The 17529-nt window shown below is 33.8% G+C and overlaps 1 protein-coding gene across 11 annotated transcripts in view; it reads left to right on the top strand.

Annotated features, from left to right (window-relative positions):
- LOC145252582 (sterile alpha motif domain-containing protein 3-like) overlaps nucleotides 1–16805 on the top strand; it is a 229355-nt gene extending 212550 nt beyond the window's left edge. For 9 of the 11 annotated variants that reach the window (XM_080112235.1, XM_080112242.1, XM_080112239.1 and 6 more), the window contains 2 exons: nucleotides 5833–6016; nucleotides 15483–16805. In XM_080112235.1, coding sequence (XP_079968361.1) covers nucleotides 6010–6016; nucleotides 15483–16396 — 921 coding nt within the window. In that variant the 5' untranslated portion in view covers nucleotides 5833–6009 and the 3' untranslated portion in view covers nucleotides 16397–16805. Of the gene's footprint in view, nucleotides 1–5832; nucleotides 6017–8865; nucleotides 9121–15482 lie in introns of all 11 variants that reach the window. The other 2 variants (XM_080112244.1, XM_080112243.1) reach the window with 1 other exon arrangement.
- The last annotated feature ends 724 nt before the right edge of the window (nucleotides 16806–17529 follow it).

Here is a 17529-nt window from a genome sequence, read left to right on the forward strand (position 1 = left end):
TAGGACTTAAGTTAAATTATAAAGAATACTAGCCTGGGTGCCCGGAATTGCCCGGGTGTTTGGAAGTATGTGTTGAGGAGGAAAAAAAAGTGGTAGAAAGCAGGCATGCTCAAACCTGTACCGCGAAGAAGGAAAAGAAAGTGGGGTGGGAAAAAAAGTGGCAAAGGTTTAAATTATGGCTAGTCAATCGAAAAGAGGGGTTGACTTTCGAAGATATCAGCAAAAAAAAGCAACTCCTCCCTGTAGAAAAGTGCTCAGTTGAGAGTGAAGGAATTAATGTTTTTGGGCCAATTTTTTTTTATATTTGTCGTCGAAATGATATTGATCTCGTGAAAATCCGTCGCCTGTGTCGAAAGTTTTAGGCATTTAAACAGACAGGTGAGATTTATATAATAGATGTCTAGAAGAATAATTTTTACTTACAATTTAAAATCCCATTCTAGCTCATCATTATTTACTTTTGTTTCTTCCACCCTTGCTTATTTGCCCCTACACTAGTGCAGAGATAGACACAAGGTCAGTTTTTAATGTGGAAAAATCCAGCTATCAAACAAAAAAAAAAAGGGTTATTCTGGATTTGGTCAAAAAATCTTTCTTTAATGTACTCCATCTCCTTCTCTGTAACCAACTAATAACAGAAAGCACTAAATATAGCATCAAAACAGATACTACACTTTGCTCCTCACCAAAAGACAAAAGGTTGTTCAATATTTATCTCTCTCTCTCATGGCAAAATGATGTGGTATAAGGGTCAAAAAATAGGATTCGAAGAGTCAGCATCCTAGAGTAAGAGCAAAAAATGCCTGAGCAATTCCCTAAGTATTCTCCTATAAGGGCACCTAAAACAATTAGGAATAACAAACCCCTCAAAGGGAGATGGAAAGGTCTAGGAAAGTGAATCTCCCAGAACTGTACAGGACCAAAGCCATACTTAAGTTAACTGGGAAAAGGCTGCCTTAACAATGGCATTGACTCTGGTGGCTTTGGTCAGAAAGTTTTTTCCATTCTAAATAAAACTGCTATATTTATGTACGGATAGATTTGGTTATTCTTTTAATATTGCCTTTTTCTAGTACATGTGCTGTCGGATTTATTTTCTTCACTCGTGCATTGATGTCTCAACAGAAAGGTCTTGTTGAGATGCAAGTTAAAATTTAGAATTAAGTCCACATATGAGAATATTGGGTCATAAGACAAGAAGTTGCCAAGGATAAGCTGATAAAATCTTCCTCCTTTTTGAATTGCATGAAAGCTGTCGTTTCTTTATAATAAATTCCTAAACTTATTAATCTTTTTAGTTTATGAAATCTTAATCCTTTAGTTTCACTGCACCGATGTGGCATACTGTGGACTATGGCCACCCCCACAGCCAAGACCTCAAAACCATGATCAAAAAGGATTAGCAATGTTGCTGCAAAGAAGGCAGGCTCCCTGTACCATGCTAGAAAATTATTTGTACTTGAGAGTATCTTGTACCTCTACAAAACTACCTTTTACCCATGTATGGAGTATTGTTGCTGCAACTACCACTAGTCTCTCTCTCATTTAGATGGGGCATAAGAGTTTCCAATCTAATGGGTCTCTCACTATCGGCCAAGCTTCAACCTCCATCCTATCACTACAATGTTGGACACCTGGACTCGTTTTACAGGTAATTTAATGGAATGTCTTCTGATGAACTCCTAGCACTTGTCTCCCCTTGACACAAATAACCGAATGACATTCATGACAATTAATTGCTAGCTTTTGGATGGCCGGACGATGATGGTACAGTGAGCGGAGAAACAAAAGCATATGTAGCCAGTTTCAGTGTTAGTTTGAGAAATAGACTTTAAATTTAGGATATCTGATCAAAAGTAAATATACGGGCTGTCTAAAAAAAAAAATGTATTTCTTTATGATCTATTTTTTATGACGTTTGTGAATACTTTGGTCCATGGTATCACCATTGTCTGGACAATAATGTTCATCAATTTGAACATTTGCAAACATGATTCTCCAATTACATTTGTCTTTGGTATTTGAAACTATTCCATTTCATTCTGTTAATAAAGGTTTTATTATCATTCGAAGTGTGAGTACATTTTTGGGACACAGTTAAGAGATGGAGCAAATGAGAGCGTTAGTATTGTTTAAGGAGATGAAAGAAATGAGTTCAGAGCGATTGTATGACATAGTCTGAACCGAGATTCTTTTTTTGAAAAGTTTGAATTTAACTTAGATCTGGGCACTAGTGGCAGTGCCCCAACTACACACACACACACACACACACACACACACACACACACACATTCAACAAGTGAAGCATAACACAATATATATCTTTTTGTGTTTGCATTGTTCAGTGCAATTTGTAAACAAGTACTTGTATCAGCAGCGATTGTCAATACTAGAGTCGGCATCATCAGATGAAGAAGCACATGGTACATATTTTGAAAGTCCACTAAGATTTGCATGCGTGATACTATAGACATTTCTACCAAAGTGTTAAGAAGTAGTAATTTAAAAAAAAAAAAAAAGAAAATTGTTGATCAAGAGAACTTTAGTTATAGGAAATAAGGTTTATAGAAACACAAGTAGAAGGAAATCGTTCACCAAGGAACACAAAAGAAAGCTGAAATAGGATTATTAATCAAGGTATGGCAGTAAGTTGGACAAAGGATTGGATGATGTATTTAAGAGTTAAACTGTTTTAAGAGTAGCAGTGAATTTCGGGATAGTTTACGGACAGCCTTGAACTTACAACAGTGGCGTACGGTTTCTAGTGAGGAACAGCTCAAGGTAGGTTGTGGCCCAGAGCAAATGGGGACATGAACTGCTCAACCGACTGACAAACATGGGCTTGAGAGATGTCTAAGATGTGGACTTTAGAGGATCATTTTCTGCAATGGTGTTACACACGCACCCAGAGTGCAACTAATATATACGGAATATGTTGGCACTTGTGATTTCTGTATTTGTTTTTTGCTTTGTTTGTTTTTTTCTGTGTTTGTGAACCTGTGTTTACCTTCTCGGCAATCTGAAATTTGCGTTAGAAAGGGCATGGCATGAACTATTTGCAACAAAATGGATAAGATCTGGAAATCCAATCTTGCTTGGAAATTCAAAATCCAAGTTTTCCACATACTTATTGAGCCAATCTTACTCTATGGATCTGAAACTTGAACTCTTTCAGCAAAACAACAGCATCATTTGGATGGGTGTTACACTAGGTGTGTCAGAAATTTCGTGAAAAATAGTGAATAATTCCATCCCGTCTTTCCCAGCTTATAACTCCTCGAAAAATGTAATTCAAGCCCTAATTTTTTTTTCAATTAAAGAAGGAGCAAGGACCAAGGTTTCATTTAAAAAAAAAAAAAAAAAAAAAAAAAAAAAAAACGTGGGGTTTTTTTTTGTTTTGTTTTTTGTTTTGTTTTTTGTTTTTTTAGAGGTTTTAAACTTCGGATTTTACAGGTAAATTTCTATAAAAAAAAACAAAAAAACGCTACTTTTTTTTTGTTTTAAATTTGAATATATTATTTATTGACCTTTTCTCTTCAATTTGTGATATATAACACTTTGGTGAGTAAATTAATTACTTTTAATAGACATTTCAAAATGGGAGGCGTGAATTATTCGACCCCCTGACTTTCCAAGCTTATAACTACTCGAAAAATGTAATTCAAGCCCTAAGTTTTTTTTCAATTAAAGGAGCAAGGACCAAGGTTTCATTTTTAAAAAAAAAGTGGTTAAAAAAAAAAAGGTTTTAAACTTCGGATTTTACAGGTAAATTTCTAAAAAAAACTCTACTTTTTTTGTTTTAAATTTGAATATATTATTTATTGACCTTTTCTCTTCAATTTGTGATATATAAAACTTTGAGTAAATTATTTACTTTTTAATAGACACTTGAAAATGGGGGGGGGTGAATAAAAAAAAAAAAACGTTTGTCTAAAATATTATATTCGGTTTATTGGAAAGAGCATAAAATTTCACGTTGACCCTGAAAATATCATAAAAATAGAATCAATAGAAAAATTTTGATAGATTTTTCAAGTTTAAAAATTGAAAAATATTGAGTTCGTAAAATTCATTACTGTTTTTTAAAAAATAAAAAAAAATATTTCTATTACTTTTAATACAACTTTAATAGTTTATTTTGGAAGTATAATCCATAAAGAAAATAAACAACCCACTTTTAAAAGAGAAATTACGAGTTTTTTATATTTTATTCGCCGTTTTGTGTTAGGGGTGTCAAAAATTCCTACAAAAATTCTGATACACCTAGTGTTACACACGTCTTTTGAAAAGAGTACTCAATCTCTCATGGTGGAACCACCCAACTCTAGAAATGATATATGGAGATTTACCGAGAGTATCAATCTCAGTTTGTAAAAGACGTGTACAGTTTGCTGAATATTGTGCACATGCTACAAATAAACATGTTTCGTCATTTCTACTGTGGAGGCACCCATCATCTCACAATCGATCACAAAAGTTAATTTTTCCAAATAGAATACGACGAGATACAGCTATCTCCAAGGAAGATCTTTTGGGTGCTATGACAGATAGGGAATACTGGAAGGGTGTAGTGAGTTCAATCTCGGCTGAGGCCACCAGATGATGATGTGAAAGATGATGATACAGCCAGAAGAGAAGATGAGAGAGAAGAGAATAATGTTTGTTAATTTATTTATTGCGGATTATTATCCTCATCTTTTTAGTTGTTGTTTCACAACGTTTCGGCTAACTATTCCTTTGGCCTTCGTCAGGTGGTAACCGCAACGTGATAGGATCTCTGAATCTCCTGCATCCTCAGCAATTACCGCCTTCCATAGTTGTTGTCGTCTCCTCAAGTTTTGGCAAAGTAAGCCTCTGGCCGGCTTTGGGTAGGATTGAAACCGCTATCTTAAGAAAGACAATTCTAACCTGAAACCATAAAGATTCAACGTCTCTATCCACTGCGCCACGAGCCTCGAAGGCAGAATTGCTGTTAGGAGATTCAGAGTTCCTATCCAGTCGCGGTTACCACCTGACGAAAGCCAGAGGAATAGATGGCTGAAATGTCATGAAGCAACAACTACAAAAGATGAGGGTAATAGTCCACAATAAATAAATAATGTTCATCTCAATAATGAATTCCAATTAAATATATAAACAATATTGGTGTTGGCGATTTGTTGTCAAGCAGGGAAGTAGCACACGTAAGTATACAGGGCTTTACATTGCGGGTGAAACAGTCGCATTTGTGAGTGATTTTTCAAAGTAACGACTAGAAATAATAAAACGCTTATCTTTTGGCGGTTGTATTTCTTTCACTGACAATTTTCCAAAGTTCACTACTGAACGAAAAATATCTTTTCAACTTTAAAAAAATTTTTTTTTATATAAAACGAACAAAGATAAATTATTTAAATAATAAAAGTTTAATAGAACAATATACTTTTTCTTTCTTTCTTTTTTCTTTTTTTTTAATGAAGGCTGTTTAAAAAAATATCTGAAGAAATTAGAATGTGTATACCTTCAAATATCAACATAAAATTTGTTGTATATTTAGAATTACACTTATTAAAAAAAATATGGAGAAAACTTTATTATGTACGTAATCATCACAGAATGAAGATGTCATATTCCAAAAATCATGTTGGTTTGGATAGTAACTTTTCTATTTTGCTAGTAAACAAAAATATTTAGTTGTCAAAGTTCAACTAAAGATAAATTTGTCCATATAGCCCTGGTATATGAATTAACATCTGAATTATGTATCTTGTAAATCTTTATAAATTTTCTTTATTTTCCTCCTCGTGCTTCATCAGAAGCAAATCTGAATGTTCCTGTTTATTTTCCTTATAGATTGGAGTTTCAAGAATATTCGAAACGGGTTATTTCAGGATACTTTCCCTGTCCATTAACTTGTCCGTCTTGTTCCGAACCCAACCTTACCTCCTCTGGCTGGAAGGACCGTTACAACTAGCCACCCCTCCACACGACGGTCGCATCTGCCGCCGGTGCAACTGAAATCTAATAAAAATGTCATGTAAGTAACATTCAAAAGAATTTTTACTTTTTATTTGTTTCACTGTTAAAAGAAGATTCGTTCTCTGTTGCAGAATGGTAACGCTAGACTAAAGAAAGCGTGGACGAAGCCCGGTTTTAAAGTAATCAACGAATGACCAAGCTTCCTCAAAATTAACTTTTGGTTTTTGTTCAGAATTCTTCTTACATTAAAATATAAAAATAAAGAAAAATCTGATGGGCGAGAAAGGTAAGTTGTCTCCACAGGGTTCAGAAGATGAGTCCTAGTAGACTACAGTGAATGATTATGATAGCCAGATTGACAAGAGACCTCAGAGTGAGTCTTAGCTGATATAATAGACTTAAGAGATTGAAGGTTAACGATGGGACCTCGACAACATCTGCATCTATATTCAACAAGTCTTGTGTATAATGTATGTATAATATATATGTGTGTTTGTTTTTATTTTGTAAGCACATAGTGTCGGCTATACATCGCTCCCTTGTTACTGACTACACTAGATATGCACAAATTACGTAGATTAAAAAACCTCTCCACAAGTGTTGTGTTGTGTGGGGCACTAGTATAGTTATATAGGACTAGCTTGGATGCCCGGCATTGCCCTGGTGTTTGGAGGTGTGTTTTGAGCAAAAAAAATTTAAAAAGTGGTAGTAGGCAGGCAGGTTCGAACCTGTACCATGAAGGAAAAAAGTGATGTCTTTGCTGTTACGCCCATCGCCAAACTCGAAGTGACAAATGTTTAAATTAACGCTAGTCAATCAAAAAGAGGGGATGACTTTCGAAAATATCGGCGAAAAAAAAGCAATCCCTATCTGTAGAAAAGTGCCCAGTTGAGGATGAAGGAATGGTTTTAGCCAATTTTTTTATATTTGTTGTCCAAAGGGTCGAGCTTCAAAACGATACCGATCTCGTGAAAATCCGTCGCCTCTGTCTAAAGTTTTAAGCAGACATACAAACATACATACATTTAAACAGACAGGTGAGATTTTTTATATAGGCAAACAGTTATTTCTCTCACATTTCCAGTTGCACCTGGTGTCGGACCAGAAATGGTTTCCAAACATGACACAAGACTGCTGGAGACACTTTTGAGAAAAGGTCTTCATCCGATTTGACCGTCCTAAAATCCATCTTTCTCTGATTTGGACCTTTTTAAACTTCAATATTTTTTTTTCTATTTCTACACTATTTATCAATTACCAACTCTGACCCCGTTTGGAGTATGACTAGTGGTGAGGCCTGAACTGAGGAGTTTCATAAAGTCAACAGATACATGTCATTACTCACAGATTGGTAAAGTTATGAACATGCACTTATGTGTTAAGTACACAAGCCGTGATCATTCCATTCATGCCGACCCAAAGTTATTTAATCCAGTCAGCACTGCAAACAAAACCATTAGCCAAGCTTATTAACGTACACCCAATGTTGATCATTTCCAGATTACAATCGTTTTTCCAAGTCAAAATGCATTTTGCCTGAACAAATGTAAATATATAAGTCCCATTAATATTCTTCTGCCAAGGCCTTAAATTGTCTCTAGAAGCATCCTTGAGCATCCATCCATCCATCGCGGCTGCAGCCGAGATTGAACTTACTACTCGAGTTTGTAGTGTAATTCAGATCTTGTTAGTGGCTGAATACTCGATGCTTCGCCAGGCCTATCAAAGGTATTTTTATCATGACGCCATCACTAGATGGGATGCCTACCACGGCTTAAGAGTCCCATCTACCCTTGAAAGAAGGATAGACCGAACCAATTTCTCAACCTGGTATTTTACCTTCCGATACATATGCCTTCCCAAATGGTTTACTGTTGAAGATGCCTCTCCATTGGATTAATGGACTATCTCATGACGTCACTTCCGGTATCGAGTACCAGTGCCTGGCAGTGAGAGATTGGCACGCGGCCAAGCAGGTCGGGTGCACACGCACCACCGTTGAGGAATGGTATTGCTCACTCGCTTTGCCTGTAATCTGTGAATACATGTTTGTTCCTAAAAATCCTGTGTTCCTTTCGTTTATTACCATTTAACCCCATACCATTTACCCATCTGGTACTGGCCAGGCTCAATGTTGCTTAACATTAGTGATCTGGCAAGAACCAGCGTGTCACCATGATTGTGCCATATATATATCCTGGCCCAAATGAAAACCAACTGGCCACCTCAAGTGTTCAACTACAACTCTTTCCTCAACCCTAGAAGGCTGGCTCTAACTGCTTCCCTTTCCCATCTCTTGGAATCTTTTGACTGATTCTGGCTTTTGTTAGTGGTCACTATCCGACCACCCAGAAGTTAACTACTTGAAATATCCACTGAAGATAACAACTAGACAGTCTCCATTCAGTTTTTTTTTTTTTTTTTTTTTTTTTTTTTTCTGCAGATAATCTTGGGCATACGTTTTCTCAAACGGGTTGATCCCAGCATGACCTCCCCCCCCCATACAAGGATATACTTATTTTACTTCAAACAAAGAAAACATCCCTTGGGTAGTCGGACTCCAATCAGAAATATTTTCTATCCACTGTGCCACCTCCCCTTGAACTTCTTTGTTTGGTTAAGCATCTATCATCGGCAATGTCTGCCGCTCTTATGCACCATGTAAACATGCAGGGCAGCACATGTTTACACGGTTATGAATTGATAGACTCAGAGGATCAACAATGTCATGAACTCAAAACCAAAACTGCTATAGCGAACTTGGGTTCAAAAATATTTGACGATGATCAGTAACAAAAGAAAGATGACAGTTTTATGTTTTACATGTGTTAAATAAACATAAAAAAGATTTGTTTTGCGGTAAATTAAACATTGGTTCATGTTTATTTTTTTTTTTTCGTATCTCAGAACTCGGCAACCAGAGAGACGGTCAAAGGGAATTCGATCGTCAAGTACTAAGGACTACAGTGTATTTCGTGATCTGGGTGATCGCGCTTGACCGGTTTAATTTTTATAATTGAGGAATGTTATGATCTCCATATCATCACATTATGTTCATGGTTGGTCAAATAGATACCAACATAGACTATGGGATATAATAATCTGCGTTCAAGTTCTACCAGATCTATTTTAGTAGACAAAGTATGTGAGTTTTAACTTCAGGTAAGTCGTTAACATTTGTTGCGTAATAAGTTTGTTAACATACTAATACTACTTGGGAAGGTATGAACCCTTTTCTCTCACACACACACAGCAAAAAAAATTCAGCATAAACTAAAAATAACTTGAACCAAAAAAACATTAAAACCCTTTTAAATCTTTAAAGAAAAGCATTACTTGCATATATATATATATATATATATATCTATAAAAGTGAACCTGTCTGTCTGTGTACATTTCCCTACGCAATAACTCTGTCAATTTTTAGTCTATAGACTCGAAATTTGAAATACCGGGTACTGAGATTTGGGAAAATCGATGTGATGGGTGTCAGCCAGAAATTTGGCTGTTAAGGGGTCAAATTTCAACGATTTGACCTTTAAGAACTCTACCAAACTCCTCCGACAATTTTGGGTCTAGACACTTGAAATTTTAGATTTAGGTTCCTTGAACATGGATCTAACTTAATAAAGTGATTTGAGCCTGAAACAATAAATTTTAAGGGGTCATAATAGGGGTCAGTTTTAAAAAATTAACCATTTTTTTTTTTGTTTTGTTTTTTTTGCTTTTTTTGCACAGCATACACCTCCAAACACCCGAGCAACGCCGGGCACCCCTGCTAGTATATATATATATATATACACACACACACACACACACACACACGAGCGGGCCGCCGGGCATTGCCCGGTCGTAAGATATGCTTAAATATATTTTAATTCATGCACATTACATATTTATTATTATAGAGACAATTTTCTATTGATTATTATATTGTACCTTAGTGAAATCAAAACTAAAAAATATATATATGAATTGGGTGCCATCAGTTAGAATCAAAACTAAAACCTACAACTCTCTACCCTCATTCCTTAGTGTGTGAGCCAGGTTCATATATATATATATACATACATATGTGACACCCTGCACTGATGATTCCCGAAAGGAAGAAACACTAGTGTCAGTAGGTATTTGATAATTATTATAGTAAATAAATTATGTCAGCCTTTTTAAGAAACTCATTTCTTATCATTAAGCACTTACAGTTGAATTAAGTCGGTCAATTTAGCTCCTATGCTCAGATCCTCATATAATGATTAGATCACTCTAACAGACGTTAAAAAGCATTTAAGTTTAAATTCAGCAGCATTTTTCATGGATAAGGGTAGCCGAATGGATTGGGTCCTTGCTAATGAAGTCAGATGGCTTCTGTCACCGGGTTCGGATTTATCGACTGGTGTTAATCATGACACCCTGCACTGATGATTCCTGAAAGGATGAGAGTGTCTATAGGTACTTAATAATTATTATAGTAAAATATACTACAGAGTTATATATATATATATTGTGTACAGAAAATTGTTAGATGAGATAAATCATTGGTACCGTCGGTTTCAAGCCCGATAATAAGGACTGTTTAAGGTATCCTTATCAAACTCTCTTCAGCCAATATTCGTCTGAAGAGAGCTTGATAAGGATACCTTAAACAGTCCTTATTATCGGGCTTGAAACCGACGGTACCAATGATTTATCTCATCTAACAATTTTCTGTACACAAAATATAAATACGCTCTTATATTTCGGATTTTCCTGTTAATTGAGCACTCTGCTGGATTTCTTTTTCCAAAAAAACTAATCATATATATATATATATATATATATATATATATATATATATATATATCTTACTCTATTGGGTCACCATTTATCAAGGCCGGGAGATATGGATTAAAAGGAGTGTTGGTTGGATAATGATTGCCGTCACAAACAAGAGGATTGGAAGCAGTGGTTAAAATAGGCCGAAGAGGACCAAGTAAAGAATAGATACCCTGTAGCAAAAGAGAATGATTGGCGCACATTTTAAATGACACTGGTGATTCGACCTTAACATTGACATAACCACATAGTGCTTGTAAATACATAGAATAGCAGACGTGGTTGAATGTTCGCGAGCAAGATTTTTTTACAATGTATTTACAAAACTTTTTAAGATTTAAAAGAAAAAATATATATTTACAAAACATTTTTTTTTTTAATATTAAATATTTACAACACTTTTAAGGATTAAAAAAAAAAAAACTTTTTTGTATTTGCACAAAATTTTTTTAATGTAACAAAACGAACATATTTAAACAAAATATATTTAAATATATGGGTGTTTTTCCGAGTGCGTTTTTTTTTTTTTTTAATATATTTACAAAATTTTTTAATAAAACAAATAATAATTATAATAAAATAAATAAATAAAAACAATGAGCTATATTAATTACAAAAGCGACGCTATAACTAAGAATTTATGCACAACATCCATTTATTTATTTATGTTGTTTGAATGTTGTATTTCGTTACATTAAAAGCTTACTTGTATTTTATTTGCCCTTGTGAAGAAGTAAACAAATAGTAATTTTTTTTTTTTTTTTTTTTTTTTTTTTTAAATATAAATAGATTTTAAAAATTTGTGTCTTGTGATACTACACTTCATCTTTAAGTTATAAAAAGATATATGAATAAAAAATATTTTTAAATTTCGATTGTTTATACTTGTTGCTTATACTTGTGATTTTATTATACATAGCAATTGCCTCGGTCTAGAAGGATTTCTCCTTCACTGACCACTGACATACATCACACTTAAAATAAATATTGAATTGTATTAAAAGCGCGCACACACACACACACACACACACAAAAAAAAGGGGGGGAAAGCAAAAAAAACACTGTACATAAAAATCAATCTTGGTCGCAAAAACCTACGAAACGCAGGGGTGAATAATTGATCGAAAGGTATATCATAAAAAGCACTGATAAGATTATAGGTCAAAATGAGATCACTGCAAAATCATTGGTGCTCAAGGCAGAATAGAATTATAACAGTGGTCATGAAAAGTTCCTATAAATTCATGGTATTTTTGGAAATATTATAATTTATATTATTATTATACTATATTATATTTCTCTTCATCTTTGTCTGTTCCACCTTTTCTCAGAAACTACTGGGCCTATCAGGCTAACATTTTCTATGAATCTTTGTTATAAAGTGCAGCAAACTAAGTATCATGGTATTATTAATCACCACAATACAACATTTATTCTAGAAGTTTTCTCCAACTATTGGACCGATCTGGTTGAAATTTTGTATGAATTTTTGTTATGATAAGGTGCAGCGAACTAAGTATTATGGTATCTGTTCGAAAGTTATAATATGTATTTTTTTATAGAGAGGAGAAATCCGCATCTGAAATTCTCAGTTATAACATCGGTTTTTGAATGTTTTTTAATTAATATAACTCATTCTTTTTTTTTTTTTTTATTTTTATTTATTTGTCTTTATTATAATTATTATTAGTAGTTTTATTAAAAAATTCTGTAAATATATTTTAAAAAAAACATTGGTCGCGAATATTCGACCATGTCTACTATTTGATGTGTTCACAAACAACCAATGTCGATGTCAAACCACCGATGTCACTTGAAATGTGCGCCAATCCTCATCTTCTGCTACAGGGTATCTATTCTTTACTTGATCCGCCGAAGATTATGTAAGTGAAATTGGTTTTCAAAGACAACTTGACAAGAATTTGTTCACATTACATTTGAAGATTAAACAACTCCAATAAATTTCAACTAAGAAAATAAAATTTCATGTTGAAGCGAGAACATTGTGTCTTGATCTGCATAGATAATAAAGGGAGGCAACTCAATTTGAACTACTGAGGTGCCAACTAAGGCTTGTAATAGCTACAATATACTATTAATCGATAAAAATCATACAAAGAAATGATTTTCTAAAAAAAAAAAATGCTTGATTAATTTATGCACTTTTTTATGAATGTTATTTTCATTCCATGACTGGTATGTACATCATAAGTATTTGTTTGTATTTGCTTTGTTTTTTGTTTGTTTGTTTTTTAATTAGGTTAAATTTTGCACTTTCTTCTCTACTTTTCGTCACATGTGTACTTAATGTCTTTGTCTTAATTTTTATTTTCTTAGTTGAAATTGATTGCAGTTGTTTAGAAAATTCCAGTTAGTCTGAAAAATCTGTAATAAATTTTTTTTTTTTTTTACCAAAAAATTAAATTTTGCTAATTAAACATTTTTCAAATCATTTTTTTTTTTTTTTTTTTTTCACCAAATACTAAATTTTATTAATTAAACATTTTTCAAATTATTTGTTCCACAAAAATTTAAATTGTACTAATTAAACATTTTTCAAATAATTTTTTTCACCAAAATTTTAATTTCACTAATTTAGCACTTTTCAATTTTTTTTTTTTTTCGCCAAAAATTTAAATTTTACTAATTTAGCACTTTTCAATTTTTTTTTTTTTTTCCCCAAAAATTTAAATTTTACTAATTTAGCACTTTTCAATTTTTTTTTTTTTCGCCAAAAATTTAAATTTTACTAATTTAGCACTTTTCAATTTTTTTTTTTTTTTTCGCCAAAAATTTAAATTTTACTAATTTAGCACTTTTCAATTTTTTTTTTTTTTTCGCCAAAAATTTAAATTTTACTAATTTAGCACTTTTCAATTTTTTTTTTTTTTTCGCCAAAAATTTAAATTTTACTAATTTAGCACTTTTCAATTTTTTTTTTTTCGCCAAAAATTTAAATTTTACTAATTTAGCACTTTTAAATTTTTTTAAATGCATTGTTACTACTAGATCACTAACACATCTCTCTTTTTTTTTTTTTTCTTTTCCTATGCGTGTAAAAGCAGATGTGAAAATCTTGGATACAATTACTTAATAAGGATTCTTTAAGATATAGTCGACAGATCGATTTTTTATTTTGTGAATAGTTTGTTTAAAGCAAAAACAATATTATGTACTTAATTATCATGACAAAAATAGTAATATATCCAATTATTTATGAAAAGGCATCTTTTATACTTTTTTTTTTTTTTTTCTTTTCTTGCCTGCTTCTTAAGCATAAAAGACTGGAGATTTTTTTTTTTTTTTTTTTTTTGAATGTGTAATGACGTATATAATTACTTCTACACTCAGACAACACTGCAACTCACACAAACCATAGCAATAGCATCCACAGACCACAAGTCCTAGATTTAAAGTTTGCCTTCATTTAATCTCATCAGTAGAACATTTTTTTTTTTTTTTTTTTTTTTTTTTACAAAGGAATCACCACTTATCCTTGAGTGGCCTCTTGGCTTTGATAAGGGTTAAAGAGTGTACTTTGGTCAAAAGGACAATATAGTAATCGTTAGAAGTGTAAATTTGGTAAATTGGATTACTGAAGGGAAACGGCTCATCAAGAACTTGTTTACGTTGGACTTGAAGACAGCCATATTGTAGTCAACTGGAAAGCAGGTAAACGGAAGGTGTGCAGTTCTAAGCAAGAAGCTTTGTTCATGGAATCTACGTTTAGGTTTAGGCACAGATAAAGTGTGTTTTCAGCCAGACAAGTGTTTCTCATGAATGTTTCGTGAAGGGGACCATAGATTGGAGCTCAGACGAGCACTTGCCATGAAAATAATGATAAAACGGAGACAGGCTCGCAACATCTCTTCTGTGAGAAAGAGGTTGCAGGGAAGAGAAAGGACATCCCCTGCTAAGCTACGAAGTCTATTTTGAACTCTGTCAAGGCAGGATAAGATCTTTCTAGCAGCTCCTGCCCAGATTTGACGGCAATACTCCATCCTGTGACGTACCTGGCTCTTATTTGAATTCAGGATTCAAAACCCAAATTACTTGCATGATCACATGCGAGTACCTTACCAACTTAGTCACTTAATTTTGTGTGAGTTGCGATGTTTTTTGCTTGTGGAAATATATAATGTATGTACTAGTGTTGGGACGATTAATCAGAATCGTGAATTGAAACAAATCGGAACTTGTTGAAGTGTTGGAACCGAAAAAATTGTTCTCATTTTCCAATGCCAAAAGCGATTCTTTCTTATATTGCTTTGATTTGTTTTGTTTTTTTATTTAGAACTTTTTCATTATTTGCTTGTATTAATGATGAAATGATATATTTATTTATTCATCAGTAAAACTAAAATTTATATAACACTCCTACATGTGTATTTTTATGTTTGCGAAATTATATGTGCGTATTATATGGCGTTTTTACAGTACCCCCCCTCCCTCCCAATCATTTCTATGTTTAAAAATTCAAAAAGAATCAGAATTTGTGTCAGAATCAGCCGGGGGGGGGGGGGGTATTGGCATTATTCCCATCACTAGTGTGTGTGTGTGTGTATGTACACCATATAGTGCATATGTATATAAAATTGTTCCTATTTTCACATTGTTCCTTGTCAATTCTCACATTGTCAGAGTTCCTACCAACTCGCATCCCTGATCTTATCCTAAGATTGATTTTCCTTTTCTTTTTTTCTCGGCAGCCAAATTACAAGGAGAAAATATCGAGTACCCTATTCTCAGTCCTGCCATGATGTCTCAACGAGGCAAGCGGAAATCCTCAAATATTGAAAACATCACTCCGTCAACCAGTGTCTCTCAAGATCTCGATCTGGCCGACCAGAACGATGACTACCCGAATGAGAAAAAACTCAAATCGTCGTCTTCGAAGGAAAACATTGAGAGCAAATCGCCCGAGGAAATCCGTCTTTACATGGAGGATACGTTTGACGTCCGACGTTCTTTCATCACCATTGAGGCTCCGACCATTGCCATGATCAAAGATACTTATCCGTTTCTGTTCATGGATAAAGAGTTACTTGTTGAGTTCCAACGGGTCACCGACCTTGACATCGACCATACCATCCAGGAGTATTGCGTCAAGTATGCGAATGGTATCATCGAGCTGGCGCGCAACTGCTCCGGTTCAAGCGCGATTTTGCAGCAAGCCAGCGAAGTAAAGGAAGAAAACGTGGCACTTCGGCAATATTGGGACATGGTCACCGCGCTCTGCTTGCTACCTCTTCTCATGCGGGAGAACCTTACCGAGATGGTCTATGAGATCGGCAGCCGGGAGGAGCCAGACCCTAAGGGCCGGATCGTACCGATGCTCTTATCTCGGGGTCCTATCTTTCGCAGCGATGAGTTTTTCCTGGTTGCCGAAGAGCAGATTGTGCAGGAATTTGAGGAATTTACCATTGCGTTTGCTGCACTATTCTCCGCCTATTGGGTGTTCAATATGCAGTACCCACGGACCCTGACTAATACATATAACTTCATCCAGAAAGGTATTCTACACATCCGTGACACGACCCCGATCCCTCCCGTCAGTAAGCAGCTTGTACAGAGATTACTGAAATGGGGAAGGCAGTCGGAAGCGAAGGCAAAAAGAAGATAAAAAAAAAAGATAGAGAACTAAAAAAGAAAAAAGATTTTTGTGTTTGTATGGATTTATGAAATCGTGCACACACACACACACACACACACAAAATATATATATATTATTTAAATTCTTTTGAATTCACACAAACATTAAGTTAATAGCTCAATAGTGTATATGTGCATACATTACTAGAGCCGAAAATATAATTTAATAAATGTTCCGAATATGTTAAAAAAAAATTTTATCCATACAATTGTTCTCCAACCCCCCCCCCCTCCATTTTTTTTTCTTTTTTTTTTTCCAAAATTGGTAGAAAAAATTGTATGAATAAAAATTTTATTTTTTTAACAAATTAGAATTTTTATCCTTTATTAAATTATATATGATATATATCATGTAATGGGTGTGTGAGTGTGTGTGGACTCATTAGTATGTTTATGTAATATGTGTGTATGTATATGCATATGAACCTATGTTTATATGTTTGCATATACGTCCGTTGTGGGTTCATATTTATTGTCCCTTTTTGTGCCGTGTCGACAATCAAGCGCTCGATATTTACAAAGACAAAATTTCTCCTTTTGTGGCAGGCAGATTATCTTCCGGTGAATTATCCATAATTCATGGATAATACCTGACTGTTTACATGAGTAATGTAAGTTATAATGAACCTGTCTGTTGAAATACTAGTATCTGTTTTTAAATAAGGTTTTAACTTGTTAAAAATCCCTAGAATCTAAATATTTATTATGACTGTCATTAAATATACATTTGTGAAGTCGGTCATCACTGCTGTCCATATAGAATAAGTTGCGGGTTTCGTGAGAAAATAATTAATACACACACACACACACAGAGGCATTACGTGAAAGAATGGAAATAGACATCTTTATCGTTGATAATGGAGACTTTCGGATGTTTTCCTTTTTTGACGAAACAAACTTATTTCTGTTGTTCATTTGTACAATTAAACAAAAAAAAAAAAAACTATCATTGTGCTTAACTTTTAAATCTTTCCATTAATTTAAAATTTTAAGTCTTTCTATTAATTCTCGTGTATATATATATATATATATAAGAATGGTAGTTTGCTTGAAGCATTGATGGTGAATAATTATGTATGAAGCCTTCATAATATATATATATAT

Source organism: Euprymna scolopes, chromosome 29 (genome assembly GCF_053919585.1).
Source record: "Euprymna scolopes isolate OS-2025 chromosome 29, ASM5391958v1, whole genome shotgun sequence".
Lineage (NCBI taxonomy): Eukaryota > Metazoa > Mollusca > Cephalopoda > Sepiida > Sepiolidae > Euprymna > Euprymna scolopes.